At 40.6% G+C, this 22330-nt stretch overlaps 2 protein-coding genes across 2 annotated transcripts in view; both read left to right on the plus strand.

Annotated features, from left to right (window-relative positions):
- LOC123752831 (uncharacterized) overlaps positions 1-22330 on the plus strand; it is a 192864-nt gene that overhangs the window by 100426 nt on the left and 70108 nt on the right. The gene's annotated exons all lie outside the window — the stretch shown is intronic.
- LOC138350496 (uncharacterized) lies at positions 8186-10220 on the plus strand. The gene is made up of 2 exons (XM_069301514.1): positions 8186-8281; positions 9621-10220. Exons 1-2 carry the CDS (start codon positions 8186-8188, stop codon positions 10218-10220), a joined length of 696 nt encoding a protein of 231 aa, XP_069157615.1.

Raw genomic sequence — 22330 nt, forward strand, 5'->3', positions numbered from 1 at the left:
GTTCACGTGTGACTGGGAGGCTGGAACTGGTGTACTATCAGACCTGAGAAAGACAGACAACAACAAATGGCGGAAGCATGGATATTACTCTGAGGTGTAGGAAGTTGGAAAACCCCAGAGCAAGGCGAGTATGCTACCTGAGTCATGCACATTAGTAAATACACACCATTGCCTCTACAGGATAAATATTAATAACAAAATTAACCGGGCATTTTCTTTCAATTACTCGGTAAGGACCCCGCCATCTAGGTGCAAGTTTCCTACTTTGATTAGCAGGAGCCGCCTCTTTAACTCTCAACACAAGACTCCCGACTTTCAACTCAAGAGGTCGTACCTTTTTGTCATAATGCTGAGCATAGCGGTCTCGTGCTGTCTTGGAAACCTTAGCTGCAATTCTCCATGCATTTTTCATCTTATTTAGAACTTCTAATGGGTAATCTTCCCCATATACAATGTTATGTCTGTTAAGCAGCCCTGATGGGAAATTACAAGAATGACCTGTGAAAAGCAAAAGGGGTTTGGTGTTAATGGACCGATGGATGGCAGTGTTCAGAGCCAACTGGACATAGGGGAGTTGTTCGTCCCACGAAATTGCATCATGCTCTGCAAGAATTGCAAGCATATCTTTAACTGACCGGTTCGTCCGTTCTGTCATACCGTTAGCCTGAGGGTGATAAGCCGTAGTGAATGCTGAAGTGGTTTCTACAATTTTACATACTTCTCTAAAAATATTCCCATTAAATTCCTGACCTCGGTCAGAAACTTAACACTTTAGCGGGTCCGAATACAGTGACGAACCTATCTAAGAACGCCTTTGCAACAGTTCGAGAATCTTTCTGAGGCAATGCAATCAGTGTGGTGTACCTGAAAAGGTAGTCTACCAACACCAATACGTAACGATTTCCTGAATGACTGTGATGCAGATCAATCAGATCAGCCCCCACCCGATCTAAAGGTTCCAAAATTTCTGGGAATTCTTGCAATGGAGCTTGTACCTTAAGGGTACCTTTCCTCCTTTGGCAGTGACCACAGGACTTAAAGAAGTTAATGACCTCTGTTAACATACCTGGGGAGAAAAAGAGTGACTTGGCTTTCATGTGAGTTTTAAAAATTCCTGGATGACCTGCAGTCTTAGATGCATGTGCGAGTCTCAACGCCGACTTTTTCAAAACATCTGGGATAACCAGCTGAAAAACTGCACGATCCTTTTGTCCCTTTACATAAAATAAGGCTCCATTCTTCATTTCAAAATCATGAATTGCTAAATAACGTATCTTCGACGGATATTTTCCTCCCTCCAAATGTTCAATAATTTCCTTCCACCTCAGTTCGTTCATCTGGAATTCTCGCATCTTTTCACTGGAAATATTTTCAATATTAAGGTTTACGTTAATCGTAGCAATGTCTCTACTCAAAGTATCTGGTACCACATGTGATGGGCCAGGCTTCTAAGGTATTTGGAATGAGTGAGCAGCTAGTTCATGAGTCCAACGTGACATGCAAGGACACTTAGTTCTTTTCTTAAAAACATGAGTTAAAGCCCGGTGATCTGTATAAATGATAGTGACGTTGGAAAAGATACGAATCAAAGTATCTGACACTTTCTACCACAGCCAAAGCTTCCCTATCCGTTGCAGAATAGCGGACCTCCGGACCCTTAACCTTCCTGCTGAAATATGCAACTGGGTGAGGAAGATTGTCATTATCACGTTGCATTAAACACCCACCAATTGCAATGCCACTGGCGTCAGTGTGTACTTCCCACTCCTTATCAAAATCAGGTACTGCCAGTACTGGGGTGGTAATGAGTTGACATTTTAATTTTCCATAAGCGTTATCATGCTCTGGTTTCCAAATGAATTTAACGTTTTTCTTAGTGAGCTCAGTTAAAGGTGCTGATGTACTTACAAAACCCTCAATGTGGCGACAGAAATATCCGGCTGCCCCCAGAAATCTGCGAACATCCTTTGCTGTCTTAGGTGTAGGCATGTCAGCAATGGCGCGACAGAAGTCGGGGTCAGGTCGGATACCATCTGTGCTCACCTGGAATCCCAGAAACTGGAATATCTGAGATGCCAGAGTGCATTTCCCCACATTGAGTTTGAAACCCGCCTTATCTAACAATGTCAACTATCACGGCCTGTGTCTTACTGATGTTATCAGTAGTGATACGATTTTGTTATCATTGAGAGCTATCGAGAATTTGGTGGTGGTGGTCCTTAATTAAAATGTTGTCTAGGGAGTAAGGAGTAAGGAAAACAGCCTACTACACAAGTCACAAATTTATACATATAAGTCACACAGGAATACATTCAACAAGGCGTTTTCCTCACAACATAAGATCACTATGTATTATAACCTCAAGTGGCTCTGACCACCCCACGGCTCACCGTCCCATACCTGGTACCGTGCACCCAGCTACCACCGCTATCATCCAATGACACATATTTTAGCCTCTAGGAAACCTGGACTCTTATAAAACCTCTCCAACTTCTGTAATATTACTCTACCCAATCTTGCAACCCTGGTTATAGAAATGGATAGGCTTATCTGACTGTACGGCCATACTACCACTTTCGTTGTAGCATTTCTCACAGGGAATGCCTCAGGAAAGCGTGTAGTCTGACACATCATGGTGATGATATACATATTACCACTCTTGGTTCTAGGCAATGGGCCTACTACATCAACAATAATATGGGTAAAGGGTTCCTCGGCTACCACAATTGGCTGTAAAGGGCCTTTTGGTATTACCTGGTTTGGTTTGCCAGTTTTTACACATACTGGACATTCATTACAATACTGGATGGCATCTTTCTTTAATCCAGGCCAGGTAAAGTACTTGCTTATTTTATTATATGTTTTTGCAATACCCTGATTACCGCCTATTGGTGAATCATGGGCTACACTTAGCACTTTTTCTCTGTAACCACTCGGTAGGACTACTTGATTAACTACCTCCCAAGTGTGTGACACAGGTGAGCTCCTAGGTCTCCACTTCCGCATCAACACCTCTTTAGTGTAGTAATAAGTCATAGCCTCCGATACTGCTTCTAGTTCAGTTACTGCCTTATTATGCAAGTCAGTCAATGTAGGATCAGTTCTTTGCTGATGAATAAAATTTGATTTTGATCTCAAGTCTGAAGAGCCAGATGTGGTAACTGGACTTCACTCTACCCTACCCCTTTCCCTAGGTGGTTTGGTGGAGGTGCTCCCCATCCTGTTCCCATCTGCTTCTTCTAACTTGGCCATAAAAGTGTCACAAAGATCCACTTCACTATTTGATTTGTTAACCTCTAATTTTGTCTCCTGACTTACATTATTGGGAGTTTGTGATATTTGAGACTCTGATTTTGACTGGGTCACGGCACATGCTGGGTACATTACCGTGTCCTCAGGATCTGTCCATGCCCTAATCACCTCTGGCTTAGTTAGCATTATTGGGTTGTAGTGTCTTTTAGCTCTATTACCAGCAAGATCATTCCCCACAATTAGATCAATGCCAGCAACTGGTAATTTAGGACTAACACCTACTAAACTTTTGCCCTTAATAAAATCACAGTCTAGGTTTACTTCTCTCAAGTGTACAGTCTGGAAATCTCCTGTGATTCCCTGTATAATCATTACCTCCCCAGTCTCTGTAGACTGTATATATTGTAACACACTAATAATAAAGATTGGTATGCTCCTGTATCCCTCAAAATTTTAACATCATGCCACAAACCATTTGCACACTGTAATTTTCCATTTGATACAAACTCTCCAAAATGATTTATAGGAAGTGCTTTTTCCCCATTATTTATGTTACACATTTGGTTTTCCTCCCATCACACACTGTGAGTGCCATAGGCCTCTTTTCTGGGTGGAGAAACCAACAACTCTTAACAACATGACCCGTCCTATGGCAGTAGGAACACTGTTTCAACTCTGGGTGAGGCTTATTACTGGTGTGATCCTCTTTGGGTTTCACATTACTTTCTTTACCACCTGGCACCTTTGAAAAAGTGTTTCCTTGACCTGCTGTTGGGTACATGTTGGACCCAAATCTGACTGAGGAGTTTACTGCTTGACCAGATCCTTGTCTATTTGATTGAATTTTATTTTTAAAAGTTACTTTATGCATCAACTCATATTCATCTGCTAATTTAGCCAACTCATAGATATCTCTGGGTAATTTCTCTGCCAAATACAAAGCCACATTAGAAGGTATACAAGATAAAAATTCTTCTACTAGGAGTAAATTTTTAAGAGAGTCCAGATCCCTAATTTTTTCTGCATCTAACCATTTATTAAACATGTGATATTTCTCTTGTGCAAATTCTACCAAGGTTTGACTTGTGTCTCGTCTCAGTTGTCTAAACTTTTGCCTATAAGCCTCAGGAACAAGTTGATAAGCAGTAAGGATGGCTGCTTTTACCTTATCATAGTCAAAACTGTTACTCAAAGGCATAGCTGCAAATACCTTCTGTGCCTTTCCCACCAATTGACCTTGAAGAAGAGATACCCATTGTGTTTCATGCCATTCCATACTCCGTGCTAACTTTTCAAAATGAATGAAGAACTGGTCTGGGTCAGTTTCACAGAATAGAGGAAACTTGACATTTTTGTTAATCTCTAACTGCCCAGGTGTTCCTAAATCGTGAACACCAGTATTTTCTGATCTAATTCCCAATTCTGCTAGCCTAATCTGTAACTCTAATTTTTTCTGAGCTTGCTCCACTTCTAACCTCTTCATAGCGAGTTCTTGAGCTTGCTCTGCCTCTATCCTCTTCTGAGCTTGCTCTGCCTCTAGCCTCTTCTGAGCTTGCTCTGCCTCTAGCCTCTTCTGAGCTTGCTCTGCTTCAAACTGCAACTTCTTTAGTTCCAATTCTACCTGCCACTGCAACTGAGTCTCTACCTTTCCTGTAATTACAACATTTGCACCACTGGTGGACGGGGACTGCTCTAATATTTCCTGTGGGAGAATTTGCTCATCTACCCAGTGTATCATTATTTCTCTTAGCAGTTCCGTCTTCACCATTCCCATGAGCAATAATAGTCCATAGTGCTTGCCAACAGCCACTAGGATAGACTTTTTTGCCGCTTTCAAACCCTCAACACTAGGATTGTCGGCAATTTGTTATGCTACCAAATCCATTTTTAGTGTGCTAAGATACAGCAGACTCCAACACAAATTTATAATTCTGCACCACCTTTCTCTTTTTAGGATGAGAATTTGTTTTGAAAACTGATAAGGACATTGCTTAGTTTACTTAACTGCCCTGTCAACTGGTAAATGTTTTGCACTCGAGAACACACACAAAAATTTCTTAAAACACTTTTCATAAAGATTAATAAAATGTACATAAATAAGTAATAAAGTACATATTCATATTATACCAATATTAAAAATATTCTAAAATTCTACACAAGTTAAAGTGAAAAAATAAGCTACACAATTTTTATGTCAGGTTACACCTACAGGCTATCCACATTTATTAGGCTTTCGATCAGGCTGCTCAATATGTGAGGTGCTCCCGGGCTGGCTACCCAATTGTATCACGGCCTGTGTCTTACTGATGTTATCAGTAGTGATACGATTTTGTTGTCATAGAGAGCTATCGAGAATTTGGTGGTGGTGGTCCTTAAAATGTTGTCTAGGGAGTAAGGAGTAAGGAAAACAGCCTAGTACACAAGTCACAAATTTATACATATAAGTCACACAGGAATACATTCAACAAGGCGTTTTCCTCACAACATAAGATCACTATGTATTATAACCTCAAGTGGCTCTGACCACCCCACGGCTCACCGTCCCATACCTGGTACCGTGCACCCAGCTACCACCGCTATCATCCAATGACACATATATTTTAGCCTCTAGGAAACCTGGACTCTTATAAAACCTCTCCAACTTCTGTAATATTACTCTACCCAATCTTGCAACCCTGGTTATTGAAAAGGATAGGCTTATCTGACTGTACGGCCGGAGAAAACCCCTCAAATAGCAGGATCGGTCGGCAGCGATACACCTTCCCCTCCAGTCAAGATGGCGTCCACCTCTCTTGCATCATCGCCCCTTAATACTCTATTCTTTACATATGCAATCAAACTCATTATGGATTTTATTTACCATATTGCCCATGCATACTTTTTGATAGAGTCCATTTTTCCCTTACATAGTAGGCTATTCCAGTTCACATTATTTCTGACAACCTACAGCTGAGAAGGCACTACTTTACTGGGCGGAGTAGTGACTCGCGGCCTCTCTGATCTCAACTGTGGATTTAGTCTAATAAACACTCTCCACTGTGTCCACCAACATTTTACAACCGAAACCAACCTCCACAGGAGGTTAGGTACATAACATCAACGTCTCAGTCAAATCTCGTAAGTGCTCATCAAACGTCCTGGAGTAAATAACCACATCATCCAGGAACGCTAATGAGTGCCTTCCCAAGACTGGATTGAGGATATAATGAATTGCCCTCTGAAATGATGAATTCGCTGTCTTTAACCCGAAAGGCATCCGCTTGAATTGATAAGTATGAACCCCATCAGAGAAAGCGGTCTTCTCTCTATCCGTCTCAGCGACTGGAATGGACCAATACGCAGATTTGGCATCCAGAGTGGAAAAGTATTTGGCTGCCCCAAACTGATCTATTATTTCCTGTATCCGTGGCAAAGGGTACACATCATTTTTAGTAATTTAATTGATTAGACAGGTCAGGAATTAGACTTGCTGAAGGCAGCACTGGTTCCTCCCTCGCGTGATAAGGTTTTAACTTATTAATATGAATCATTCTCTCAACTTGGTCTTCAAAAATACCTTCAATAACAAAATTAACCGGGCCTTTTCTTTCAATTACTCGGTAAGGACCCCGCCATCTAGGTGCAAGTTTCCTACTTTGATTAGCAGGAGCCGCCTCTTTAACTCTCAACACAAGACTCCCGACTTTCAACTCAAGAGGTCGTACCTTTTTGTCATAATGCTGAGCATAGCGGTCTCGTGCTGTCTTGGAAGCCCTAGCTGCAATTCTCCATGCATTTTTCATATTATTTAGAACTTCTGATGGGTAATCTTCCCCATATACAATGCTATGTCTGTTAAGACATAACATTGTATATGTTATGTCTGTTGACATAACTACCAGCAGGTAGTCAACACAAAACCTATAACTACCATCCGGTTTCTGTACCAACACTACTGGCGACAACCATGGTGACGTACTAGGCTCTATCATATTCTACCTCAACATCTTCTGATACTCATCCCTAACTACTTCCTTCGCCCGTTCCGGAAGCCTCCATTGACGAGTGTAAATAGGAGGATGATCACCTGTAGGAAAAACATGTTCAATCCTAACCAGAAGCCCGATTTGATCGTCTTCTGTTGCAAACAGTCTAGGGAATTTACGTAAAATCACTCTCAAAAGTTTCCTATCTGACTGTTGCACATGTTGCAAATCCAGAGCCGAGATTAACTTATCCACTTCCTGAGTATTACTACTTTTACTTGTCTCGGTCTTGTATTTTCCCTGTGTAATACTATCTGTAATATTAAATTGGCATCTCCTCCTGGCTTTGATGCTGAAAAATTCCCGTATTTTCCACAATCGTAGCCTGAGACAACCTATCACCTGCCCTGAAACGATAGGTTTTGTGCGAGAGATTGACAGCAGGAATAAGTGCCCCTTTATCAAGCACTGTGATTAAATGATGAGGGATTAACAGCCTGTCACATCTCCCAGCCACCTGAAGGGTGGTACCTGGTGCAATGTGACGTCCCACTGATACTTTTATAAATTTAACTGAATGAGGTGGGCAACATTGTTTCATCAAGGCATGTAACCCACATGACTTCCTATCTGTTTCTGGAAGAGACGTAAACAACAACGTAGGGTAGTGAATATTGTACTTCTGTTTCTTACTAATGGAAGCAACCACTGGCGGATGATCTACCATTTTAATGGGATAAACTACCTGGCCCAACTTCTTCTTCTTCTTCTTCTTCTTGAGAATAGGTGCAGTTTGCATGAAGGGTTTACCCTCCCGATGACTGTACCAGGACAGATGTAGGAAGACGCGTTGACGTTGAGGAGTAGAAAAAAGTCAAAAGTGTTAGATGTGTCGGCCCGTAGAGAGAGGTGTGGCGACGAAAACAGAGGCGGACGTTAAAGGGAGACTAGCCGCACCGTAGGGCAGGATGTCGAGTGTACGGCAGCAGCGGATCCATGCACGGCGTAGGGGTGTGCGCAAGACGTCAACTAATATTTCTCCGGAAACATGTATATCGGAAAGCGCAAGCAGTATGCATCCCAAATCACACACGTGTCAGGGGACACCCGGCCACCAGGCGGTGCCTTCGGCTGAGACATCTTATCCGGCACCCTATAAACAAACTCCTTCACCCCCGACACCCAGACAGTGGATGAGCACCACGGGATCGAAAGCACCCGGGCATCTCAATAAGGGCCCATCACCGGACCCTCACAGGGCACGACCCAAGCAGTCGGGACTAGGCTTCCCCCAGACCGGGGCAACGAAGGAGGGGGAACCACTGTAAAATCTAATTTTCTCTATCTACTCTGTAATGGTGAGAAAGTAAAGGAAAGTATAGGAAGAAAGGAGGGGAGGAGGAAGGAGGGAGGGATGAAGGAAGGGTGGATAGAACATGGGGGAGGTTGAGGCAGGAACTGAGGTAGAGAGGGAATAGAAAACGGGAAGAGGGGAGGCAGGAGCGAGAGAAAGAAGGAGGAGGAGTAGAAGTAATAGAGAGAGTAAGTAGGAGGGATAAGAAGAGTGGGGAGAGTAGCCTGATTGTTATTCTATCTTTGTTAGATGTTATACTGATTTTATTCTAAGATGTTCTGATGTAAGCTGTCACCACCTGTCATTGAAACTAAATCTTAATTCCACTTAAACAATGCGACAGGAACACTGCTTAATTTAGTTATCTCTCACTTGTTCATCTAGTTATTTCTAGGCTTAACTCTTACTCGAGAGGATATTGATTAAAAAAGGAAGACTGAACAAAAGTCAATCTTGTTATTCTACACATTGACATTTATTGACTCAAATTATTTAAAATTATTTCAATTTCCATAGTTCTTACTATTTAACATTATGACATTCTATTAACACAATTTTTACCAAATTAAAAGGAAGGGGGGGGGGGGATCACCCACTCCATACACGCCCACACCATACATGGCTAAATTGTTCAGACTCCATTAGCTCGTCACCATTAAGACACTTTGGTCAATCAAGCAACACTGGCTCTTACCTTCTCAAATCAGAGGGATGCACTCTGATGGTGACTGGCACCCACCAGGGTGAAAATCGGGGGAAAGCTGGCTGGTCACCTTCCCTCTATGCAAGCTGGTCTCTCACTGAATCTACCAGCCGCCCCCCCCCCCAAACGTGGGGAAGCTGAGTGTTCTTCCTCATGCCCTAATAAGGACTGGGACAGGCCTAGCTAGCCCTTACCAACACAAGTACTACCATGTCAGCAGATTGAAGCTAGTTAACACCTCCCCTCGTACCATCTCGCTCCTTACTACACACACACACACACACACACACACAATTACAACTCACAATTATACATGAAAGAGTGCAAAATACTTGCACTGTTACAGATCCAACAGCAGGAGACGCAGGAGTGGGGGAGGGCAAAGGTAGCAACTTCGGAGCCCCCTCACAGCACCAACATCCACGGCGGGGGGACGCCAAAGAACCATACTCTCCCACCTCCTCCCAAGGCACACCACGAAGGGGAAACACACTCCGAGCCCGCCGCGAATGCTTCGAGACAGGCCGCACCACACCACGCCCACCAGGCCCCTCTGCAGGTACAGCCACCATCTTCACATCCACAACAGGCCACACCCGCACCGTCCGAAGAGTCCACAGAGGCCACATCGCCTGCACTGTCCACATCATCCAGGGAAACAGCCTCAGAACACAGACGGCACTCTTCTGCAAAGAAATGGAAAGAGCAGAACCCCAGCCGCCAACACACACAGGCACTGCAGGCACCTCCCCTTGCCGAAGCACCCCCTCCAAAACAGCAGAAATCGCGGTCCCGGGAGCCGGTACCACATCCACAGGCGGGGGTGGGACATGAACCTCCACCGGGACATCCCGCACTACACGCAGTGCAGGCCCGACACCCACACACACTGGCTCAACAACCCCAGGGGCAACAGCAGGTACCAGAGGTGTCGCACAGGCCGTAGAACTCATCTCAGCAGGCGGAGCAGCAGACAGGCAATTAGGTGCCACAGGCACAACACCCACTCCGTCTCGTATGGGCCAATAGGCCTTCTGCAGTTACCTTTGTTCTTATGTTCTTATGTTCTTATGTTCTTCCAACGAGTTCGCAACAGCAACAACCCCAGCTCTCGATAGATGCACCCCCATCACTAGCATACATTTCATTTCTTCCATAGAAGTGTTCCCAGTTGTCAATGAAAGATATTGCATTTGATTTGCAATAAATTCCAGCCGGCAATTGACACCAAGTGCCCTCGATATCCATTCATTTCCCACTACCTTTCTTGGAAGAATGCCACATATGATCGGGATTCCTCCCCTGCTCCCAACCTATTCTATGGCTGTTTTATACCTCTGAATCAGTTCCTCACTCCTAACTCGACCAACATCATTTCCTCCCACGCTAATGCAAATAATGGGATTGTTCCCATTTCCAGCCATAATATCATTCATGTTGTTTATAATATCACCAATGCCAGCTCCGGGATAGCAAACCCATAACCTGTTCCCCCTATCTCTAGCACAAAACGTTCTATCCAAATACCTTATCTGGGAAACTCCCACAACTAAGGTTTGCTTAGGTACTTCCTTTACTCTCTGATTGCTTAGGTACTTCCTTTACTCTCTGACCCTATTAATGTCCCCCCTGTTATGTCCATTCACCCACTTGTAAACCTCTATCATGTCGCCCCTAACTCTTCGCCTTTCCAGTGAATGCAACTTAAGCTTTGTTAATCTTTCTTCATATGAAAGATTTCTAATTTGGGGAATTAACTTAGTCATCCTACGCTGGACACGTTCAAGTGAATTTATATCCATTCTATAATATGGCGACCAAAACTGAACTGCATAATCTAAATGGGGCCTAACTAGAGCAAGATATAGCTTCAGAACCACACCAGGTGTCTTGTTACTAACGCTGCGATTAATAAATCCAAGTGTCCGATTTGCCTTATTACGAACATTTATGCATTGATCCTTTTGTTTTAAATTCTTACTAATCATAACTCCCAGATCCCTTTCGCAATCCGACTTCGCAATCACAACACCATCTAGCTCGTATCTTGTAACTCTATCATCATTACCTAACCTCAGAACTTTACATATATCAGCATTAAACTGCATCTGCCAATCCTTTGACCATTTCAAAACCCTATCTAGATCAACTTGAAGTGATAGTGAGTCCTCCTCCGAATTAATTTCCCTACCGATTTTCGTATCATCGGCAAATTTGCAAATGTTGCTACTCAAACCTGAATCTAAATCATTTATATATATTATAAACAACAGAGGTCCCAGGACAGAGCCTTGAGGCACTCCACTTACAACATTTTCCCACTCTGACTTGATTCCATTTATACTAACTCTCTGTTTCCTTTGGTATAGCCATGCCCTAATCCAGCTTAATATAGCACCCCCAATACCATGAGACTCTATCTTTTTAATCAGTCTTTCATGTGGCACTGTATCAAAAGCTTTGCTAAAGTCAAGGTATACAACATCGCAATCCTTACCACTATCAACTGCCTCAACAATGCTAGAATAAAAAGATAACAAATTTGTTAAACATGAACGGCCATTTATAAAACCATGTTGCGACTCAATTATTAATTTATGTTTTTCAAGATGAAAACGAATTTTATTTGCTATTATGGATTCGAGTAACTTTCCCACAATAGACGTTAGGCTAATTGGTCGATAGTTAGAGGCAAGTGATCTATCTCCTTTCTTAAAAACTGGTATCACATTAGCAACTTTCCAAAACTCTGGCACTCTGCCTGACTCTATTGATTTATTAAATATGGTTGACAGTGGGTCACAAAGCTCCTCTTTGCATTCTTTAAGCACCCTGGCAAACACTTCATCCGGCCCTGGGGATTTGTTTGGTTTGAGTTTTACTATTTGTTTAAGAACATCCTCCCTGGTAACTGCTAAACTCGTCAACCTGTCCTCGTCCCCACCCACATAGACTTGTTCGGCTGAAGGCATATTGTTAAGTTCCTCTTTAGTAAATACAGATACAAAATATTTATTAAAAATACTACTCATCTCTTCATCACTATCTGTTATTTGACCTGTCTCAGTTTTTAATGGACCTATCCTTTCCCTAGTCTTAGTACGATATAACTGAAAAAACCCTTTAGGATTTGTCTTTGCTTGCCCTGCTATGCGAACTTCATAGTTTCTTTTTGCTTTCCTTATCTCTTTTTTAACATTTCTAACCAGTTGTACGAATTCCTGTTCTAAAGTGACCTCCCCATTTTTAATCCTTTTGTACCAAGCTCTCTTTTTACCTATAAGGTTCTTCAAATTCTTTGTTATCCACTTTGGGTCATTAGTATTCGATCTATTCAATTTGTATGGTATACTACGTTCCTGTGCTTTGTTTAGAATATTCTTAAATAAGTTATATATTGAATCCACATCGAAATCCCCATTTAAGTCACCTATCGCTGGGTTCATGTCTCGCTCCAAGACCGGCCCACACCCCATACCCAAGACTTTCCAATCAATTTGACCCAAAAAATTTCTTAGGCTATTAAAATCAGCTTTTCGAAAATCTGGCACTTTAACAGAATTTTCTCCTACTGGTCTATTCCATTCTATGCTAAATCTGATTTCTTTGTGATCACTGCTCCCTAGCTCACTCCCTATTTCGATGTCATTAATTTGCGTTTCCCTGTTAGTTAACACTAAATCTAAAATATTATTTTCCCGTGTTGGTTCCTTAATGTGTTGCGTAAGAAAGCAATCGTCAATTAATTCTAGAAAATCTTCTGCTTCACTATTCCCTGTTTTGTTCAACCAGTTTATTCCGCTAAAATTAAAGTCACCCATGACATAAATACTGTTAGATCTAGATGCTCTAGATATTTCATCCCATAGGTGCTTTGCTTCCATTCTGTCTAAATTTGGTGGCCTATATATTACTCCTATTATAATATTATTTGCTTTTTCGTTTAATTCTATCCAAATAGTTTCTGTGTGTGGCTCTGTTTTGATTCCCACTTTGAGACTATATTTCAAATTGTCCCTAACATATATGGCTACTCCACCTCCTCGTCTAATATATCTATCTGAGTGAAATAGTTTAAATCCATATATTTGATATTCAGCTAATAGTTCTCTATTTTCTACATTCATCCACGTTTCGGTAAGTGCAATAATATCTATTTTTTCTGTGCAGACAAGAGCATTTAATTCGTTAATTTTATTTCTTAGACTTCTACTGTTAGTGTAATATACCCTAAGTGAATTGTTATTTTGCGAACCTTCTCTTTCCCTGATCGTTTTGCCAATTCCTTTCTCCCACAAACACATACTTTTATTACCTCCTTCCTCCAAATCAATTCCCATACCTCTATCTACTAACAGTTTAAATCCAAACAAACACCTCTAACCACTTCTTCCAACGAGTTCGCAACAGCAACAACCCCAGCTCTCGATAGATGCACCCCATCACGAGCATACATTTCATTTTTTCCATAGAAGTGTTCCCAGTTGTCTATGAAAGATATTGCATTTGATTTGCAATATCTTTCCAGCCGGCAATTGACACCAAGTGCCCTCGATATCCATTCATTTCCCACTCCCTTTCTTGGAAGAATGCCACATATGATCGGGATTCCTCCCTTGCTCCTAACTAATTCTATGGCTGTTTTATACCTCTGAATCAGTTCCTCACTCCTAACTCGACCAACATCATTTCCTCCCACGCTAATGCAAATAATGGGATTGTTCCCATTACCAGCCATAATATCATTCATGTTGTTTATAATATCACCAATGCCAGCTCCGGGATAGCAAACCCTTAACCTGTTCCCCCTATCTCTAGCACAAAACGCTCTATCCAAATACCTTATCTGGGAATCTCCCACAACTAATGTTTGCTTAGGTACTTCCTTTACTTTCTGAGGGGCCTGCGCTTCCTTTCTCTTCGTTGCTTTCCCTTTTGCGCGATCCGCAGTCTCACCACAGCACTCGTCCTCCAAAACGTCAAATGAATTAGAAGTTGCTATGGCGTTTGAAGGCGGCTTTATCAAAGTCTTCTAAAGGCCCCTGTCTTTCACAACTCTCCAAGACGAGGTCCCTTTACTACTGGTCTCCTCCTTCGTTACTTCTCGTTGTTCTTTCAGCTGACGCACCTCCTCCCGCAGAGATTCCAACTCTGTAAGAAGTGGTTAGAGGTGTTTGTTTGGGTTTAAACTGTTAGTAGATAGAGGTATGGGAATTGATTTGGAGGAAGGAGGTAATAAAAGTATGTGTTTGTGGGAGAAATGAATTGGCAAAATGATCAGGGAAAGAGAAGGGCCTCAAAATAACAATTCACTTAGGGTATAATAACAATACACTAACAGTAGAAGTCTAAGAAATAAAATTAACGAATTAAATGCTCTTGTCTGCACAGAAAAAATAGATATTATTGCACTTACCGAAACGTGGATGAATGTAGAAAATAGAGAACTATTAGCTGAATATCAAATAAATGGATTTAAACTATTTCACACAGATAGGTATATTAGACGAGGAGGTGGAGTAGCCATATATGTTAGGGACAATTTGAAATGTAGTCTCAAAGTGGGAATCAAAACTGAGTCACACACAGAAACTATTTGGATAGAATTAAACGAAAAAGCTAATAATATTATAATAGGAGTTATATATAGGCCACCAAATTTAGACAGAATGGAAGCAAAGCACCTATGGGATGAAATATCTAGAGCATCTAGATCTAACAGTATTTATGTCATGGATGACTTTAATTTTAGCGGAATAAACTGGTTGAACAAAACAGGGAATAGTGAAGCAGAAGATTTTCTAGAATTAATTGACGATTGCTTTCTTACGCAACACATTAAGGAACCAACACGGGAAAATAATATTTTAGATTTAGTGTTAACTAACAGGGAAACACAAATTAATGACATCGAAATAGGGAGTGAGCTAGGGAACAGTGATCACAAAGAAATCAGATTTAGCATAGAATGGAATAGAACAGTAGGAGAAAATTCTGTTAAAGTGCCAGATTTTCGAAAAGCTGATTTTAATAGCCTAAGAAATTTTTTGGATCAAATTGATTGGAAAGTCTTGGGTATGGGGTGTGGGCCGGTCTTGGAGCAAGACATGAACCCAGCGATAGGTGACTTAAATGGGGATTTCGATGTGGATTCAATATATAACTTATTTAAGAATATTCTAAACAAAGCACAGGAACGTAGTATACCATACAAATTGAATAGATCGAATACTAATGACCCAAAGTGGATAACAAAGAATTTGAAGAACCTTATAGGTAAAAAGAGAGCTTGGTACAAAAGGATTGAAAATGGGGAGGTCACTTTAGAACAGGAATTCTTACAACTGGTTAGAAATGTTAAAAAAGAGATAAGGAAAGCAAAAAGAAACTATGAAATTCGCATAGCAGGGCAAGCAAAGACATATCCTAAAGGGTTTTTTCAGTTATGTCGTACTAAGACTAGGGAAAGGATAGGTCCATTAAAAACTGAGACAGGTCAAATAACAGATAGTGATGAAGAGATGAGTAGTATTTTTAATAAATATTTTGTATCTGTATTTACTAAAGAGGAACTTAACAATATGCCTTCAGCCGAACAAGTCTATGTGGGTGGGGACGAGGACAGGTTGACGAGTTTAGCAGTTACCAGGGAGGATGTTCTTAAACAAATAGTAAAACTCAAACCAAAAAAATCCCCAGGGCCTGATGAAGTGTTTGCCAGGGTGCTTAAAGAATGCAAAGAGGAGCTTTGTGACCCACTGTCAACCATATTTAATAAATCAATAGTCAGGCAGAGTGCCAGAGTTTTGGAAAGTTGCTAATGTGATACCAGTTTTTAAGGATGGAGATGAATCACTTGCGTCTAACTATCGACCAATTAGCCTAACGTCTATTGTGGGAAAGTTACTCGAATCTATAATAGCAAATAAAATTCGTCTTCATCTTGAAAAACATAAGGAGTGGGAAAATGTTGTAAGTGGAGTGCCTCAAGGCTCTGTCCTGGGACCTCTGTTGTTTATAATATATATAAATGATTTAGATTCAGGTTTGAGTAGCAACATTTGCAAATTTGCCGATGATACGAAAATCGGTAGGGAAATTAATTCGGAGGAGGACTCACTATCACTTCAAGTTGATCTAGATAGGGTTTTGAAATGGTCAAAGGATTGGCAGATGCAGTTTAATGCTGATAAATGTAAAGTTCTGAGGTTAGGTAATGATGATAGAGTTACAAGATACGAGCTAGATGGTGTTGTGATTGCGAAGTCGGATTGCGAAAGGGATCTGGGAGTTATGATTAGTAAGAATTTAAAACAAAAGGATCAATGCACAAATGTTCGTAATAAGGCAAATCGGACACTTGGATTTATTAATCGCAGCGTTAGTAACAAGACACCTGGTGTGGTTCTCAAGCTATATCTTGCTCTAGTTAGGCCCCATTTAGATTATGCAGTTCAGTTTTGGTCGCCATATTATAGAATGGATATAAATTCACTTGAACGTGTCCAGCGTAGGATGACTAAGTTAATTCCCCAAATTAGAAATCTTTCATATGAAGAAAGATTAACAAAGCTTAAGTTGCATTCACTGGAAAGGCGAAGAGTTAGGGGTGACATGATAGAGGTTTACAAGTGGATGAATGGACATAACCGGGGGGATATTGATAGGGTGTTAAAAGTATCAACACAGGACAGAACACGAAACAATGGATATAAATTGGATAAGTTTAGATTTAGGAAAGACTTGGGTAAATACTGGTTCAGTAACAGGGTTGTTGATTTGTGGAACCAATTGCCGCGTAACATTGTGGAGGTGGGGTCCCTCGATTGTTTCAAGCACGGGTTGGACAAGTATATGAGTGGGATTGGGTGGTTATAGAATAGGAGCTGCCTCGTATGGGCCAATAGGCCTTCTGCAGTTACCTTTGTTCTTATGTTCTTACATGATAGAAGTTTACAAGTGGGTGAATGGACATAACAAAGGGGATATTAATAGGGTATTAAAAGTATCAACACAAGACAGAACACGAAACAATGGGTATAAATTGGATAAGTTTACATTTAGGAAAGACTTGGGTAAATACTGGTTCAGTAACAGGGTTGTTGATTTGTGGAACCAATTGCCGCGTAACATTGTGGAGGTGGGGTCCCTCGATTGCTTCAAACGCGGGTTGGACAAGTATATGAGTGGGATTGGGTGGTTATAAATAGGAGCTGCCTCGTATGGGCCAATAGGCCTTCTGCAGTTGCCTTTGTTCTTATGTTCTTATAAATTAATAATTGAGTCGCAACATGGTTTTATAAATGGCCGTTCATGTTTAACAAATTTGTTATCTTTTTATTCTAGCATAGTTGAGGCAGTTGATAGTGGTAAGGATTGTGATGTTGTGTACCTTGACTTTAGCAAAGCTTTTGATACAGTGCCACATGAAAGACTGATTAAAAAGATAGAGGCTCATGGTATTGGGGGTGCTATATTAAGCTGGATTAGGGCATGGCTATACCAAAGGAAACAGAGAGTTAGTATAAATGGAATCAAGTCAGAGTGGGAAAATGTTGTAAGTGGAGTGCCTCAAGGCTCTGTCCTGGGACCTCTGTTGTTTATAATGTATATAAATGATTTAGAATCAGGTCTGAGTAGCAACATTTGCAAATTTGCCGATGATACGAAAATCGGTAGGGAAATTAATTCGGAGGAGGACTCACTATCACTTTAAGTTGATCTAGATAGGGTTTTGAAATGGTCAAAGGATTGGCAGATGCAATTTAATGCTGATAAATGTAAAGTTCTGAGGTTAGGTAATGATGATAGAGTTACAAGATACGGGCTAGATGGTGTTGAGATTGCGAAGTCGGATTGCGAAAGGGATCTGGGAGTAATGATTAGTAAGAATTTAAAACAAAAGGATCAATGCATAAATGTTCGTAATAAGGCAAATGTTAAAACTGTTAGTAGATAGAGGTATGGGAATTGATTTGGAGGAAGGAGGTAATAAAAGTATGTGTTTGTGGGAGAAAGGAATTGGCAAAACGATCAGGGAAAGAGAAGGTCCGCAAAATAACAATTCACTTAGGGTATATTACACTAACAGTAGAAGTCTAAGAAATAAAATTAACGAATTAAATGCTCTTGTCTGCACAGAAAAAATAGATATTATTGCACTTACCGAAACGTGGATGAATGTAGAAAATAGAGAACTATTAGCTGAATATCAAATATATGGATTTAAACTATTTCACACAGATAGATATATTAGACGAGGAGGTGGAGTAGCCATATATGTTAGGGACAATTTGAAATGTAGTCGGTCAGGTCAGGTGAAGTCACAGTGAGTGGTTGTGTTAACCGGAGCTCCTGAGTGTTGTTATATTATCATAGCAATATGGAAGTTGTAGTGAAGGACCTGGTGACTCTAGTGGGAGCCCTGAGGACAGAGTTGGACTCTCTGCGGGAGGAGGTGCGTCAGCTTAAAAAACAACGAGAAGTAACGAAGGAGGAGACCAGCAGTAAAGGGACCTCGTCTTGGAGAGTTGCGAAAGACAGGGGCCTTAAGAAGACTTTGATAAAGCCGCCTTCAAACGCCATAGCAACTTCAAATTCATTTGACGTTTTGGAGGACGAGTGCTGTGGAGAGACTGTGGATCGCGCAAAAGGGAAAGCAACGAAGAGAAAGGAAGCGCAGGCCCCTCAGAAAGTAAAGGAAGTACCTAAGCAAACATTAGTTGTGGGAGATTCCCAGATAAGGTATTTGGATAGAACGTTTTGTGCTAGAGATAGGGGAAACAGGTTAAGGGTTTGCTATCCCGGAGCTGGCATTGGTGATATTATAAACAACATGAATGATATTATGGCTGGTAATGGGAACAATCCCATTATTTGCATTAGCGTGGGAGGAAATGATGTTGGTCGAGTCAGGAGTGAGGAACTGATTCAGAGGTATAAAACAGCCATAGAGTTAGTTAGGAGCAAGGGAGGAATCCCGATCATATGTGGCATTCTTCCAAGAAAGGGAGTGGGAAATGAATGGATATCGAGGGCACTTGGTGTCAATTGCCGGCTGGAAAGATATTGCAAATCAAATGCAATATCTTTCATAGACAACTGGGAACACTTCTATGGAAGAAATGAAATGTATGCTCGTGATGGGGTGCATCTATCGAGAGCTGGGGTTGTTGCTGTTGCGAACTCGCTAGAAGAAGTGGTTAGAGGTGTTTGTTTGGGTTTAAACTGTTAGTAGATAGAGGTATGGGAATTGATTTGGAGGAAGGAGGTAATAAAAGTATGTGTTTGTGGGAGAAAGGAATTGGCAAAACGATCAGGGAAAGAGAAGGTCCGCAAAATAACAATTCACTTAGGGTATATTACACTAACAGTAGAAGTCTAAGAAATAAAATTAACGAATTAAATGCTCTTGTCTGCACAGAAAAAATAGATATTATTGCACTTACCGAAACGTGGATGAATGTAGAAAATAGAGAACTATTAGCTGAATATCAAATATATGGATTTAAACTATTTCACACAGATAGATATATTAGACGAGGAGGTGGAGTAGCCATATATGTTAGGGACAATTTGAAATGTAGTCTCAAAGAGGGAATCAAAACAGAGCCACACACAGAAACTATTTGGATTGAATTAAACGAAAAAGCTAATAATATTATAATAGGAGTAATATATAGGCCACCAAATTTAGACAGAATGGAAGCAAAGCATCTATGGGATGAAATATCTAGAGCATCTAGATCTAACAGTATTTATGTCATGGGTGACTTTAATTTTAGCGGAATAAACTGGTTGAACAAAACAGGGAATAGTGAAGCAGAAGATTTTCTAGAATTAATTGACGATTGCTTTCTTACGCAACACATTAAGGAACCAACACGGGAAAATAATATTTTAGATTTAGTGTTAACTAACAGGGAAACGCAAATTAATGACATCGAAATAGGGAGTGAGCTAGGGAGCAGTGATCACAAAGAAATCAGATTTAGCATAGAATGGAATAGACCAGTAGGAGAAAATTCTGTTAAAGTGCCAGATTTTCGAAAAGCTGATTTTAATAGCCTAAGAAATTTTTTGGGTCAAATTGATTGGAAAGGCTTGGGTATGGGGTGTGGGCAGGTCTTGGAGCGAGACATGAACCCAGCGATAGGTGACTTAAATGGGGATTTCGATGTGGATTCAATATATAACTTATTTAAGAATATTCTAAACAAAGCACAGGAACGTAGTATACCATACAAATTGAATAGATCGTATACTAATGACCCAAAGTGGATAACAAAGAATTTGAAGAACCTTATAGGTAAAAAGAGAGCTTGGTACAAAAGGATTAAAAATGGGGAGGTCACTTTAGAACAGGAATTCGTACAACTGGTTAGAAATGTTAAAAAAGAGATAAGGAAAGCAAAAAGAAACTATGAAGTTCGCATAGCAGGGCAAGCAAAGACAAATCCTAAAGGGTTTTTTCAGTTATATCGTACTAAGACTAGGGAAAGGATAGGTCCATTAAAAACTGAGACAGGTCAAATAACAGATAGTGATGAAGAGATGAGTAGTATTTTTAATAAATATTTTGTATCTGTATTTACTAAAGAGGAACTTAACAATATGCCTTCAGCCGAACAAGTCTATGTGGGTGGGGACGAGGACAGGTTGACGAGTTTAGCAGTTACCAGGGAGGATGTTCTTAAACAAATAGTAAAACTCAAACCAAACAAATCCCCAGGGCCGGATGAAGTGTTTGCTAGGGTGCTTAAAGAATGCAAAGAGGAGCTTTGTGACCCACTGTCAATCATATTTAATAAATCAATAGAGTCAGGCAGAGTGCCAGAGTTTTGGAAAGTTGCTAATGTGATACCAGTTTTTAAGAAAGGAGATAGATCACTTGCGTCTAACTATCGACCAATTAGCCTAACGTCTATTGTGGGAAAGTTACTCGAATCTATAATAGCAAATAAAATTCGTCTTCATCTTGAAAAACATAAATTAATAATTGAGTCGCAACATGGTTTTATAAATGGCCGTTCATGTTTAACAAATTTGTTATCTTTTTATTCTAGCATTGTTGAGGCAGTTGATAGTGGTAAGGATTGCGATGTTGTATACCTTGACTTTAGCAAAGCTTTTGATACAGTGCCACATGAAAGACTGATTAAAAAAATAGAGTCTCATGGTATTGGGGGTGCTATATTAAGCTGGATTAGGGCATGGTTATACCAAAGGAAACAGAGAGTTAGTATAAATGGAATCAAGTCAGAGTGGGAAAATGTTGTAAGTGGAGTGCCTCAAGGCTCTGTCCTGGGACCTCTGTTGTTTATAATATATATAAATGATTTAGATTCAGGTTTGAGTAGCAACATTTGCAAATTTGCCGATGATACGAAAATCGGTAGGGAAATTAATTCGGAGGAGGACTCACTATCACTTCAAGTTGATCTAGATAGGGTTTTGAAATGGTCAAAGGATTGGCAGATGCAGTTTAATGCTGATAAATGTAAAGTTCTGAGGTTAGGTAATGATGATAGAGTTACAAGATACGAGCTAGATGGTGTTGTGATTGCGAAATCGGATTGCGAAAGGGATCTGGGAGTTATGATTAGTAAGAATTTAAAACAAAAGGATCAATGCATAAATGTTCGTAATAAGGCAAATCGGACACTTGGATTTATTAATCGCAGCGTTAGTAACAAGACACCTGGTGTGGTTCTCAAGCTATATCTTGCTCTAGTTAGGCCCCATTTAGATTATGCAGTTCAGTTTTGGTCGCCATATTATAGAATGGATATAAATTCACTTGAACGTGTCCAGCGTAGGATGACTAAGTTAATTCCCCAAATTAGAAATCTTTCATATGAAGAAAGATTAACAAAGCTTAAGTTGCATTCACTGGAAAGGCGAAGAGTTAGGGGTGACATGATAGAGGTTTACAAGTGGATGAATGGACATAACCGGGGGGATATTAATAGGGTATTAAAAGTATCAACACAGGACAGAACACGAAACAATGGATATAAATTGGATAAGTTTAGATTTAGGAAAGACTTGGGTAAA

This window comes from Procambarus clarkii, chromosome 46, assembly GCF_040958095.1.
Source record: "Procambarus clarkii isolate CNS0578487 chromosome 46, FALCON_Pclarkii_2.0, whole genome shotgun sequence".
Classification (NCBI taxonomy): Eukaryota; Metazoa; Arthropoda; class Malacostraca; order Decapoda; family Cambaridae; genus Procambarus; species Procambarus clarkii.